The sequence below is a fragment of the Eumetopias jubatus genome, unplaced genomic scaffold, assembly GCF_037043125.1.
Source record: "Eumetopias jubatus isolate StellerSeaLion01/CBP00866 unplaced genomic scaffold, mEumJub1_p1.0 scaffold_1, whole genome shotgun sequence".
Lineage (NCBI taxonomy): Eukaryota > Metazoa > Chordata > Mammalia > Carnivora > Otariidae > Eumetopias > Eumetopias jubatus.
This window is the reverse complement of record NW_028274807.1, coordinates 186,173,142-186,186,397: the sequence shown is the minus strand read 5'-3', so window position 1 is coordinate 186,186,397 and position 13,256 is coordinate 186,173,142. Positions and strand designations below refer to the sequence as shown.

The following is a 13,256-nucleotide window of genomic DNA, read 5'->3' as shown; positions in this document are numbered from 1 at the left end:
GCCTAGGGACCTCACATCCCAGGGTGGAGCGCAGACGACCTCAATCACGTGAGGGCAGATAAGCAGGAGAGAAAAAGGTAGAATAGTACTGAGTCACTTTCAAGGTACTTCATACTAACCTGTCTGGGGGCAACTGACCCGCCTCCATTTGCTAGTCATGAGTTTACAGAAAGAACAGGAGAGAGAAAGAGAAAAACGCAGGACTGACTTACCTTGACTATAAAATTCGAACCTCCAGGCCAGTGCCAGAGGACGGAGTACATTTTCCACAGTAACCACCGCATTTTCCTACGACTCGGGTACCGTCCTGCAAGGAAATGCCCACGCTCAGACTACCCGCCTGGCTGGTGTTCCCAGGGCTGCCCCTGGCTTTGGGCAAATCTCCCTTGCATGCCCAGAAGGGAAGCCTTCCGAACAGAAGCAGAGCCCAACATCCTCACGTGGCCTAAAACTGGGGCTGACAAACTAGGCTCTGTGGGCCCCGTGCAGCCTGCCGCCTATTTCTGTATGGCCCATAAATCAAGAATAGTGTTCACATTTTTAAATGGTTGAGAAGGAGCAAACCAAGAATGCTATTTCCTGACACGTGTAAATGATGGGAAATTCAAATTTCAGTATCCATAATAAAGTTTTATTGGAACACAGCCCCGTTCATTCACTCTTTTAATGTGTGTGCCTGTGTTCAGGCTCCCAGAGCAGGATGCGTAGTGGTGACAGTTCTCATTGCTTTAACACTGCTGCTCAGCACGCTGTAAATCATGGTGACATGGGTATAACTTGGCAGTGTTGGGAATGCTGTGCGGATTGCCCTATCATAATATTTTGCTTTATTTTATTACCAGCGTATACCATCATGTCAGAACCAGGAAACAGAAGTGACTTCGAATGTTGCTCTTTTAAGGCACCTTGGCATAGGAGCTTATTCTTTTATCAAACTGAGGTGGCAAAGCATTGTGTTTCTCATGCCATGACATGACAGCCATGCGAGGAGAATATGGCATACACCAACGCTACCAACCTCAGCCTCATCACACAATCCCAACTCACAAGGAAAGCAATGGTCATACATTTAGAAAGTTTACAACTGAAGATCTCACCACAGCACAATTTCCTCTTCACAATAAATAATGAAACAGAGTAAAAATAAACAATGAAACTAGGTTTCCAAGTGGCTGATGTGTTAGCCAAGCAGGGAAAACAGTGTATGTACCCCAGTCTGGTTTCACTGAACAGCTGAACAAATGTGTCCAGAGAAAAGACTCTGTTTTAAAGACTATTATCCTTTCTGTAGGAACAGCTGCTTGAGAAGTTAATGATATTGAAAGCAACATCAATAATCAATTAAAACACAAGGCAAATAATTGTGGGTGGTATTTTTTGACTGATAGGTGGATAGCATCGATATTATTCCGTTGTTTATTTGAGGAGGTGATGCCGAGTCTGAAGTGAGTCAAGAATTCGCTGCTGTGAACAGTCTGTGTAGAATGAGTTCAGGCAAGAAAATTTCAAAGAGGTTGAGGAAACACTAGTGCCGAATAACTGAAGTGGAATCTACCAAGACGTGTAGACAACTGACAGGTGTAAAAAATATGGAGATGCAGAGAAAGCGCTAGTTGGCCAAATTTACAAAGCTCATAAAAATGTAAGATGTTGGGGCACCTGGGTGGTTCAGTCAGTTAAGCGTTTGCCTTCGGTTCAGGTCATGATCTCAGGGTCCCGGGATCGAGCCCTGTGTCGGGCTCTCTGCTCAGCGGGAAGTCTGCTTCTCCCTCCCACTCTACCTCTATGCTCTCTCTCGTGTGCGCATGCACACTCCCTCACTCTCTCACATAAATAAATAAAATCTTTTAAAAAGTGTAAGATGTTTGAAGCCTATAATTATTCATTGTATTATCCATCAGTAGGCACTCTGTGGAAAATATAAGAATCTATCAGGTGTTACGGAACCAGCAGTATCAAGGATGAACATCTTTTGCTATTGTGAACTTATCCCTCACCCGCTGTATAGAAGCAGTACACCCTGACTCATGCTACCACCCAGCAGTTTGATAACTGAGCCGTGATAAAGTTTTACTGTGAACTTTTGAGCTCAGGGCTGGGATTAAAATTTTTCTGAATGAGAACTGCTCTCCATCGCTGTCACTGGACACTCACTGGCTTTGGACATTAGCTTTTGCTATGGATTTGACAATATTTCCTAGTGAACTGAACTTAAATTTCAAGGCAACACTTCTACTTACAGGCACAACTTATACCATGGTAAAGTCATTGTAATGGCAATTAACATTGTTCCAATCATAAGTAATGTTAGGCAGCTTTATGTACTTTCCATTCAACTGAAAGTTAAAACAAGAAGCTACAGCTCATGCCACATAAATTTTTGGCATGATATATTTTCTGAGCCTGAGCTGCCATTCCAGCAGCATCTTTTGGACTTTGATGTAAATGCAAAGAAAATATCATACTTCAAAATCCATGTAACAAGGCAATTGAGGAGTTTCCATCTTGCCTTCAAAGGCAAGTGCTTAATCTGCAATGTAATGGCATGCTGAAGGGCGAGTATTGAGAAAAATCTAATAGAATTCTAGAAATGCTTGCCAAGCCATGAATATGCTCAATGAAAATTATATGGTTGTGGACTATATCAGTGTTTGTGTAAAAAAATGTTTATAAAGATGAAATACAGAAAATCTCATCTCTGATCAGCATTTAATAAACACTTATAACCAATTTTGATAATAGAGAATTAGGCAAAATATTCAGCTAATTAAGCAAAATATTATTCTCTGTGAATATTCCATTCTTCTCATTGGTAAAAATGTATGACAAAAAATTGAACTCAATTTTTATGAATCAATAAAAATTTTGTGCAAATTTCTTTCCACTCTTGTCATATAAATACATACATAATATTACTGATTTTGCCTCCTGGCTGGCAAAGTCTAAAATGTTTATAAATAAGTATAAGTTATTTGGTTTTTCACAGAAGTTTGCTGGCCCCCAGTCTATCCCTTTCTGCCTCTCCAGATTCATCCTGTGACTCTCCAGATACCATCCTTTCCCTCCATCCCACCCCTGACCTCTGCATTTCTTTGGGTTGTTCTTCTGACATGCCCCTTATAACAGAGGGCCTTTGCACATACGATGCCATTCCCTATAATTGGAACTCTCTTCCGTGTCCCTCTCCCTCTGTGTGCACAGGACCACCCCACCTTTTGACTGTTAAATTCTTCAGAACCCAACCCAGGGGCCACTTCCTCTCAGATACCTTCCTTCCCCAGTTACCTGACACACAGCATCCTGTAAAACTGGGTAATTCTTCCTTTACATCTGTCTTCCTGCTACAATGTAAGCCCCATGACGGTAAGGCCAATGTCGTTTTCAATTCCAAGGTCTCCAGAACCCAATAGTGTATGGCTCAGAGTGATACTAAATACACATTTGTTAAATGAATGAATAAATGAGTGAATGAGAGGCTGAAGCTGATGTACACTCTTCTTTTGGACCTGCAATTCAGATTGTTTGGCTAATTTGGTCCCCTAACACTTGACCATGTTTCAAAGAACTCCCTGTCTAATTGGAACAGCGTATCTCACTGTGTAAATTTACCATGTCATATTAGCCACCCGCCATCCCTCCATTCCTGCACAATGTTTGCCACCTTCGATGTTTCACATTTTCCACTATTGGGAACAACATTGTGATGAACCTTATTTGTGCCTGCATTTCAGGATATCTTTGGGCTACATTCCCAGAACTGGGTCAAGGGTGTGAAGATTTGCTTCCTCTGGCCAAGCTCTGAAAGTCTCTTGCAAATAATGGATCATCTCATTTAAAAAGAAAGAAAAAAAACTTTGCCAATTTAACAGATAAAGAGAACAAAATAGTTTCTCTTTGAAAAATTTGCTTGCCTTTGATTATGAGTGACACTGAATTGGAAAAGTGATTTCTAAGACCCTAACTGGTCCTGCGTTTAGGGGCTCATATTAATTCTGGAGCTAGTCTGACACCACCAACTGAATCTGATGCCAGACCAGCCTTCTAGCTAGCTCCAGCCTTCTACCTTCTAGAAGGTTCTAGCTAGGAACCTTCTCCACGGGCTGAAGCACTGGTCTGCAGGCCTGGAGAATGCTGATGCGCTGGAATGTCTTCTGTCTCATCCAAGCTCATGCTTTATCCACACTCTCTCCTGACCCAGCAGTGGAGTGAACCAGGGTCAGACTGCCTAGGGCTGGTACTGCATTTTTAAATAACCTCTCTAAGCCTCAGTTTCCTGATGCATCTGCAAAATGGGGATAATATTTGTCTCCCCTCAGAGGTGTGCCGTAAATGCAAGAATGTATATAAAGTACTTAGCAGACTACTTGGCCAAATGAACGTGCTTAAAAAATATTAGCTATTATTATCATAAAAGTAGTTTTTATGTGTGAATCTCCATCATAGCCTATTCTCATGGAGAAGAGGAAAAGTCTGGGTAATTAAAAAGTTGCTGATAATGGCTTTGCAACATTCATGCTATTTCACTAATTGGGACTCTGTTAATTTGATTTAGATAAAGTCTGAGCTAAAACTTATCATTTTTACTACAGAGTACAAAGAAAAAAAATACTAAGAAAATGATTAGCATAAACATGATTGTCATGGAAACAGTGCCTATTTTAGAGAAAAAGGTATATTTTCCAGCATCTTAGAAGCACCCGCTCACATACAATGAAACACTAATTATAAATCATTTTTATTTCTTCATTAGAGCAAGCCCTCTAAAAATCTTTCAAATGAATATTTTGTTAGCTTAGTTTGAGCTATTACATATAATTAAAACGAGTGACTCTTTGTTCCATTATGAATAGTTTATATTTCATACTTCTCACTATTTTTTTCTGGTTTTCTCAGTCAATATGACCAGGGCAAGTAGGTAGGCTCATGTGATTTCGAAGAGTCAGCACATCTTTGATTGAAGTGTGTTTATTTATATTTCTTTGGAGTGTGCTGGTGGTGAACTGCCCATAAAACACAGGAGATTATCTATCTATCTATCTATCTATCTATCTATCTATCTATCTATCTATCATCTATCTATGCATATGAATATTTGTGTGTGTGTGTGTGTGTGTATTTCCCACTATAACCCTAGACAGTCACATATATGTGAATATATACATTGCCTAACATTTAGAATATATTTAAAACATCAGGAGCCTGGGTGGCTCAGTCGGTTAAGCGTCTGCCTTCGGCTCAGGTCATGATCCTGGAGTCCCGGGATGGAGTCCGACTTTGGGGTCCCTGCTCAGGGGGGAGTCTGCTTCTCCCTCTGCCCCTCACCCTGCTCTTGTGCTCTCTCTCACTCTCTCTAATAAATAAAATATTTAAAAAAAAGAATATATTTAAACATCAAACTTCTCTAGGAATGTATAGGAGAAAAAATGCACATGTATAAAATGTAATTTTTCTCTACTGGCCTATAGTACGATTTTTATACTTGTGTATAGTTGCTTTTCAAAGTGAGTTGTGGGTTGGGAGGCAGTCCATGGGAGATGAACGAGAACTGATTCCATTCCATGTATACACATGCCCCCTGCCCCCCACCCCACCTTTATCTCATGGTACCTTAACTCCACTGGTTGTAATTGAGCTAAAAGATATAAATTGAGTCCATCTCCTCTCTGACAATACAGAGTTCATTCATTTTTAATTTCAAAGCAATTCTTCAATCTACCACACTTCTCCCAGCATAAGGAATGTGGTTAGGGCCTAGGGCCAGGCAGCCAGGCCTCGGAAACACAGGCCCCTCGCTCCTTGCTGACCCCACGGCTTCCCCAGGCATGCAAAGAAGCAAAGAGACTGGTGGGCACCTCTCCCGTGTGGCCGGAAATGAACCTCCCCTCACTCTGCTCAGCTCTCAAGACTGTTCCAGAGCCTCCTCCCGGACAGAGGGTCAGAGGGCAGCTCTAAGAATGGGCGTGTGGAACTGCACAGGACCTCTGGATGGGGCCAAGGGCACATTCATGAGTTGAGGGTGCATGGAACGTCCCTGGTAGAGGAGTTTGGTATTTCCACATGTTCTCTCCAATCTCACATCCGGGTCATGCTCCCCTTTCTGTCTGTCTGTCCCTCACCCGCGAGCAGAGTAGAACCTCACTAGTTCCTGAGCACAGCAGGGGAAGCCAAAGCACCCCTGGGCCAAGGAGGTGTCCCACCGGCCTCATTCACATTCCCTGGGGTTGGGGGAACAGGGATAGGACCCCCATGGTGCTCAGGGTGCCAGCCGGGCCCAGACTCAGCCCCAGCTCGGGCCACAGCCCCCGGTCCTTCCACTTTTCCATCTCAAGCCGGCCTATTTCCTCCGTCACCTTGGCCAGCTTTTTTTTTTTAAATTTTTTTATTGTTATGTTAATCCCCATACATCACATCATTAGTTTTGGATGTAGTGTTCCATGATTCATTGTTTGTGCATAACACCCAGTGCTCCACGCACGTTTGGGCCAGCTTCTAAAACCTGACTGCAAGCCTTAGGGCAGGGAAGCGTGATAACATTAAGAGCTAACACCTCAAATGAGCCTGCTGTTTGCCAGGGACATGCAGACAGCTTTTGGACCCTATTTCATGTATGCCCTACAGGAACCCAGCCACGATCCTCATTTTACGGATGAAGGAACCACGCCCCACCCCACCCCCCAAGAAGTTAAATAACTTGCTCAAGAGCTAGTAAGTGCAGGAACAGGCAATCCTCCTTGAGAGTCTGCAAGCTGAACCTCTGTACTCTGCAGCCACTGGAAGCTTTCACTTCAGCACCGGGGGCTGCCTGCTGGTGGCTGGGACCCGGGATCCCTCCACCAAAGCGACATCATGTGCCTACCCTCACCCACCTTCTCAAACTCCCTTTCCAGGTTTGATGAGAAAGCTGGGAAAATGGGGTTTAATGCACATAATTTGCCCAGTAAGGGTAGCTCTTTCCATTATAAAAGTAATTATTTTTATTAGTTACAAATAGGGGAAATGTCTTTCCATGACACATGGGGAGCCCCCAGCGAACCTGACAATGCGACTCGTTTTTTACCGGTTCTCTTCCTGATGATGAGACCGTGGTTCTGGTGACTCCATTTTATCCTGGATGTGACTAGAGTTTCCCTACAGTTTTGCTTGGGGAAAACATTTTATTGCCAACTAGGTTTGGAGAATGGGGGTTTTCACCATGCCTTTTTCCCTGTAGCTTCAAGGGAAGAAAAGTAAGGAGTGACGAATTGAGGCTGAACCAGAGCAGGGCCGTCTGGAGAGGAGAGGATGATGACCGGCCAGGGTCTGAGTGCCACAGAGGAACCAGTGGGGACTGGTTCCTCGGGGACATGGTGGGAGCAGGACATTATACAGTTTTGCAAACTGTGTTCCATTATACGGAACACCGGTTATTTGGGGAAATTAAAAGGTCCAACTTTGAAAAGAAGGTTCTGGGGTTGATTTAACAGGTCAGTGGTTCTCAAAATGTGGTCCTAGGCCAGGGGCATAAGCACCACCCAGGAAATTGTTGGAAATGTACATTTTGAGCCCCTCCTGAGGCTGGCTGTGGTTTTCTTTTGTTTGTTTGTTTGTTTGTATTGAGGGGCGAGGGGAAGAAGGAGAGGGAGAGAGAGAATCCCAAGCAGGCTCCGTGCCCAGTGCAGAGCCCGATGTGGGGCTCCATCTCACCACCCTTGAGATCATGACCTGAGCCACCCAGGCACCCCGAGGCTGGCTGCGCCCTGCAGGTGACGAGCCCCACAGGTGATGCTGACACACACTCCAGTTTGAGAACCACTGATTTCGGGGAACACTGGTTTGAATAAAGTCACACAGGCTTCCTTCCTGTATACTTTATTCCAACCTTTAATACACGAATGCTTACAGTGCCTCTTCAAGAAGGAAACAAAATGTACAATTTTTTCCCAGATGTCTGCAGCCAGGGAGGCCCATTTTCATGGAGCATCCTCAGGGGATGCTCTGAGAACCAGACAGCAGGTGAGGCACACACAACAGCACTTGTCAGAGCTACCAAGAGCTACAGATGGCTGCGACCGGCTCCCCGGGATTCACAAGGAGGGCTCGACAGACCCTTGGGATTAATTTGAAGCTCGGGCTCTCTGAGCTGTCATGTTAACATAAAGATTTAAAAGAAGGAATATGCTGGCAGGCAATTTTCAAACCAAATCCCTCCAGCAAAGGCTAACTTCTCTCCAAGGCTTGGGAACCCGCCACCGATCTTTGCGGGGTAGAGACCATTCTGTCCAGCAGGTGGCGCTCCCTGACGTAATAATGTTTAGTTTCCGGATGGAAACAGCCAAGTTGATAATGGGCTAACAGGATTGAAATTTATGTTACATAATTTACATAGATGGCTTCCTATAGAATCATGCCTCATGTCTGACCATTTTGGACAGTTAAGTATTTTTGTTCCTCTGAGCGACTGAACCATAATATATGGACCCTGAGGGGTAGTGGCAGGGAAGAACATTGTAATTTGGGAGCACATTCTAAAGCATGTGTGCGGTCAGCTACCTTTATTCCTTTCAGTGCAAAGGAAAACATTTAATGATTTATGAGCAATCAATATGGCCATTTAGTGAATCAGATTTTAGGTGGTTGATTGGCTTAGAGAAAAAAGGGAGTAAGATGGTTTTTTTTCATAGACAAATTTAATCCTGGCAGCTAAAAAATAAATGGGCTCGGGAAACTCTGGGATTTCCCCCGGAAGTCACAAGTGGATGTTTCTTTCTGGGGGGAAGCAACTTGAATTTCTTCTTTATATTATGATTTTGATAAAGTTTAGCAAAGAAAAATACAGGACACCGAGTTAGATGTAAATTTCAAAGAAATATTTTTTTTAGAATAAATACATCCCATGCAATGTTTAAGACAAGCTTAGAGTAAAAAAAAAAAAATTGTTGCCTGTTTATTTCAAATTCCAATTTACCTGGGCATCCTGTATTTGAGCTGGCTACCCTACTTTGGAATGATAGCTGCTTCTCCAGTTCTCATCTTCTTTCTCCTCCCCTCCCCACATTTCTGAGGAGACCCCGGGGTGGGGGTCCTGGCTGAGGCAGGACTTGGGACCCTGGGTCATACTCTGGTCAATTTCCCATTTGTCCACAAGTCAGGTTCCTGTCCCAGGTGCTCAGAAGTTCTGAGGGAAGGCAGCAGTTTCTGCCCTGGCTCTACAAGAGAATTGCCCAGGGAGTTTAAAATTCTACCCCGCCTCAGGTTCCCATTCAAAGAATCAAGCTGGGGCCGGGGGCACATGCATTTTAAGCTTTCCCAGGTGGTTCTAAGAAAAAGCGCTGAGAAACAGTTGCGTAGACCCGTGCTTCTCAAGCTGTACTGTGCTGATGATCTACCTGGCGACCTTGTTCAGCGGCCGATCCTGACTGAGAAGCTCTGGGGCCCCAGAAACTGTACTTGCCATGAGCCTCAGGTGATGCTGGTGCTCCGTGTGGACCACACCCTGAGTGGCAAGACTACCGAGCACGAAGAGCTGGTTAGTGTGGGACCCCCGAGTGCTTCTCTAACTCCCCGGAAACATCACCTGGTAAGTTCTCCCTTTCTTCCAGCCTCTTTCATATTTCAAGTTTTCTTAAAACAACCAACAAACATCTTTTTCCTTAAGTTCACAAAAAGAATCTCATGTTGGCTAACTGCGAAGTGTCTGAACCACACCCTCTCTTGGAGGCTTCCTCCTGCTTTCAGCTTCCCGGTTAAGCATCGTCTAATGACTTGGATGGCTCACAGGTTCACAACTTAAGAGAAGAATTCACCACAAGGGAAGCAAGGCTCTTTCTGATACACACACTGACACATGCTTCACCTTCCATTCATTTCCTACATTCTCTTCCTGACACTTTGCAGAACGGTTTGAGGACGTGGGAAAGCACATTCATTCCTCTAGCACCACCACAACAGATGAACACGGAAGGAAGGAAAGAGAAAACAAAACCCATCCGAAGCCACTAGGTAACCTTACCGGGGACTTCTTAATGTCGGAGACAGCGTAATTCCCTTGTGATATCCATCTGGCTGATTCAGTTAAAGAGAGGCCGGTTCCGTAAAGGTTGATGCTAAAACGACCCTGGAATAAATGGCCAAGGAAAGAGATTTTTAGTCCACGTGATGTCCTAAGCAAAGACCACACAATAAAAGGGACCTTGGAAAGGAAGACATTAATTAATTATGATAGCTACTAATTAATGAGGGTTTTCCTGGAAGGAGGGGGGGAGATCTGGGGTAGGCACTTTACATGCATCATCTCATGCATCCTCGTAAGAGCACTGTGAAGGGGTTCTCTTTACAGATGGGGAAACTGAGGCCCAGCGGAGGTGAGTAACTTCTCCAGGATACAGTGAGAGTCCAACTCACATTTTCCTGACTTCAAAGTCCTCGCTCTCAACCAGCGCCATTTTGCCTCCCTAACACAGCAATCCTGATGTTGCTCACAATTATCGGATTCCTTCAGGAACAAAATGTCACAGTGTAATTTTTCTAACAAGATCTCGCTGCCAAAGCTTCCTGGGCTGCCGCTCCCCGCCGCGCTGAGCGCTCTGCGCACTAAGCACAGCGGGGCGGGACTTCAAAGGAGAGGTGCGTTCTCCGAGATCGCCAGCAGAGGGCGCGCGCGGTCCGCTCTACAAGGCCTGCGGCCGGGCCGCCTCTTCCACGCCCCGGATCCCAGATCCCAACCCGCTCCGGGGTTCTTTTCAAAACGGGGGCTCAGGATTTCCAGGTTTATTTCTAAGGAGCCGCTGCAGCAGAGCTCCTCTCTTGCTTTCCCCCTCTGTCTCTGTCTCGCTTTCAAAACTGACTCCACAACAGCACCTGAAATAGTCTGTTGAGGCTTCCTACCCCATAAGGAGCAGTTTCAGAATTTAAAATGTTCTGCACCAACAGGCTCACGGCGGATGCTTCCTCTCCTCTCTGAACCTTACACAATCCCTACTTTGTCAAAGCAGTCTTTAAAAAAGCGAGGAGGAGGAGGAGGGCCGTGAGGTGGAGACTCCCAGCCAACCAGAGCTAAGTGTAAAAATTCGGCTCTTCCCTCCCCCAACCTCCCCCCCCCCCATGAAATCCTGGACAGATTTTTTTTTTTTTTAGTCTCTCAGAAACTCAGTTTGTCCATCTGTAAAATGGAAGATAATAACAGTACCTGCCTCAGAGTACTGCAGGGAGGGCTGAGTGAAATTAGCCAAGCAGACATGGCTGGAACCTAGTAGATGCTCAGAAATACTGGTAGCAGGTGTTTTGTGTTGGTTGTCTGACTCCAATAGAACAGTAAGCTTAGTGAGGGGAGGGCCTTGGTATTACTTTATTTCCATCAGTAATGGTTTGTAACACATGACCAAGCACTTGATAGATTCTTAATAAATATTCCATCCTAGCTCGTCCACTCTGACGTCTGGGACTAGGTGTACTCTGTAGGTTTCCTCTCCATATCAGTGCCATTCATAATTACGGAGTTTAGCAGAGTTTAGAAACCCCTTTGAGGCCTTAGATTCCACATCTATAACATGGGGACATATATGTCCAAGATATGGATTCCAAGATTCCAACTCACAGAAGTGATTAGTCTGGTCTAGGTTAGTGGCTCTCAACAGAGGACAATTTTGCCCCCAGATATTTGCAATTTCTAGAGATATTTTTGGTTGTCCTAACTGGCAGGTGTGTGTATGTGTGTGTGCACGTGTGTGTGTTAACTAGCATCAGAGATCTTGCCAAATATCCTGCAATGCACAGCACAGTTCCCACAACAGAGAATGATCCAGCCCAAAACATCAATAGTACTGAAGTTGAGAAACTCTGGTGTAGAGGATGGATTTTTCCTAGAATCCAGACTCCTCTACTTTCAGTGTGACCTCAGGCGAACAGATTCACTTCCCTGAGTTCATCTGTAAAATGGGTTAGTAGGGAATTAGATAGAAGCTATAATGCACCCAACTCATAACCCAGCAGAGAGTAGGTGGTATCTTAGAAACATTTTTGGAAATTACTTTATGACAGTACTCTACAGATGTCAGCAGCTGTTATGTCAAAGAGCCTCAACAGGTGTCCACGACTGCAGATGTGCTGAAGCACAAAGCCCTCCCTGCCCGGCCTCCCCAGACACAGGCCTCTCCGAGCTGCACCATCCCCTCCCTGTCCCACCGGCCACCTCCTCATCTCTCCAGCCTGCCCCGAGGCGGGCGTTCACGCCGTTCATAATGTCCAGACCGCATCACTGCCCAGGATCCCTCTCTTCCCCCCAACCCCATCCTGCTTTCCAGGCTGACGTCCTCTCCCACCCCGACCTGCACTGCCGGAGAAGGTAGACTGGATTGGCTTCAACCTCAAGGTTCTTGGAAGGTCCAGGCTGCTGACCTGGCTTCTAGCCCAAGAACGCCCCCAGCTGATCTGGGGGTCCAGGATCTGAGCACGCGCCACACGCACGGCTAGCCCGACCTGCTATCTCAGAGTGAGGGGATGCACCTCACAGAACAGGAGGTCTTCCTCCTCATTCTCTTTCCACCTTCCCCAGCACGGGGGACCTCCATTTTCTGCTGATAAGCACCACCTTAAGTTGAGGGCTGCCCAAGGAGTAAAGACTTACTAGCCTCTTAGCTCCAGGTGGGACATATTTGCCCCTCATCTTCAGGGGGTAGAGGGCCTGAGAGCGACAGCTACTACCTCCTGTTGCTGATGCAAGAGAGTAAAAGTATTTCAGAGTATGCGTATGCTAGAGGATCCAGAGAGAGTTGCAAAAGATGTGCCTGAGACAAAGAGAGGTTTTGTTCTTTGTTGGGACAAAAGGGAAGGCTGCAAAGTCTTGTCTGCACTTGGTGTCAGGCGGACACCTTGGCCAGTGTGGGTTTGCACTCAGACGCACTTGGGATAGAATCTGGCCTCTACTGAGCACCAGCTGTGTGGGTTGGGGCAAGCTACCCAACCTCTCGGTGGCTCCATTTTCTCATCTGTAAACGGGGGGTATTCTCACAGGTTGCTGTGGGGATCACGTGCTACAGTCTTAGAAATGCTGGGCAAAGTCTACAATCTAGGCAACCCTCCATAAATGTGACCAATACCAGCATCAACCACGATAATGCCGCATCCCTGGTGATCAGAAGAGAAAAACCACATTCTGGCTGTATTTTCAGTTGGGGGCTCTCGGGGGAGGGTATTCTTATTGCTAAATAAATCCCCAAAGCAACAGTGTGGGGGGGGGGAGAAGGAAGCAAGGTAGCAAACAGAACGCCCCTCTGCTTTGA

General features: G+C 45.5%; 1 protein-coding gene across 3 annotated transcripts in view; it reads right to left on the bottom strand.

Annotated features, from left to right (window-relative positions):
- Window positions 1-217: 217 nt before the first annotated feature.
- ADAMTS9 (ADAM metallopeptidase with thrombospondin type 1 motif 9) overlaps window positions 218-13,256 on the bottom strand; it is a 156,351-nt gene continuing 143,312 nt past the window's right edge. For all 3 annotated transcript variants that reach the window (XM_088021881.1, XM_028110425.2, XM_028110427.2), the window contains 2 exons: window positions 9,989-10,093; window positions 218-307 (listed from right to left, as the gene is read on the bottom strand). In XM_088021881.1, the coding sequence (XP_087878007.1) occupies window positions 218-307; window positions 9,989-10,093 (195 nt within the window). The remainder of the gene's footprint in view (window positions 308-9,988; window positions 10,094-13,256) is intronic.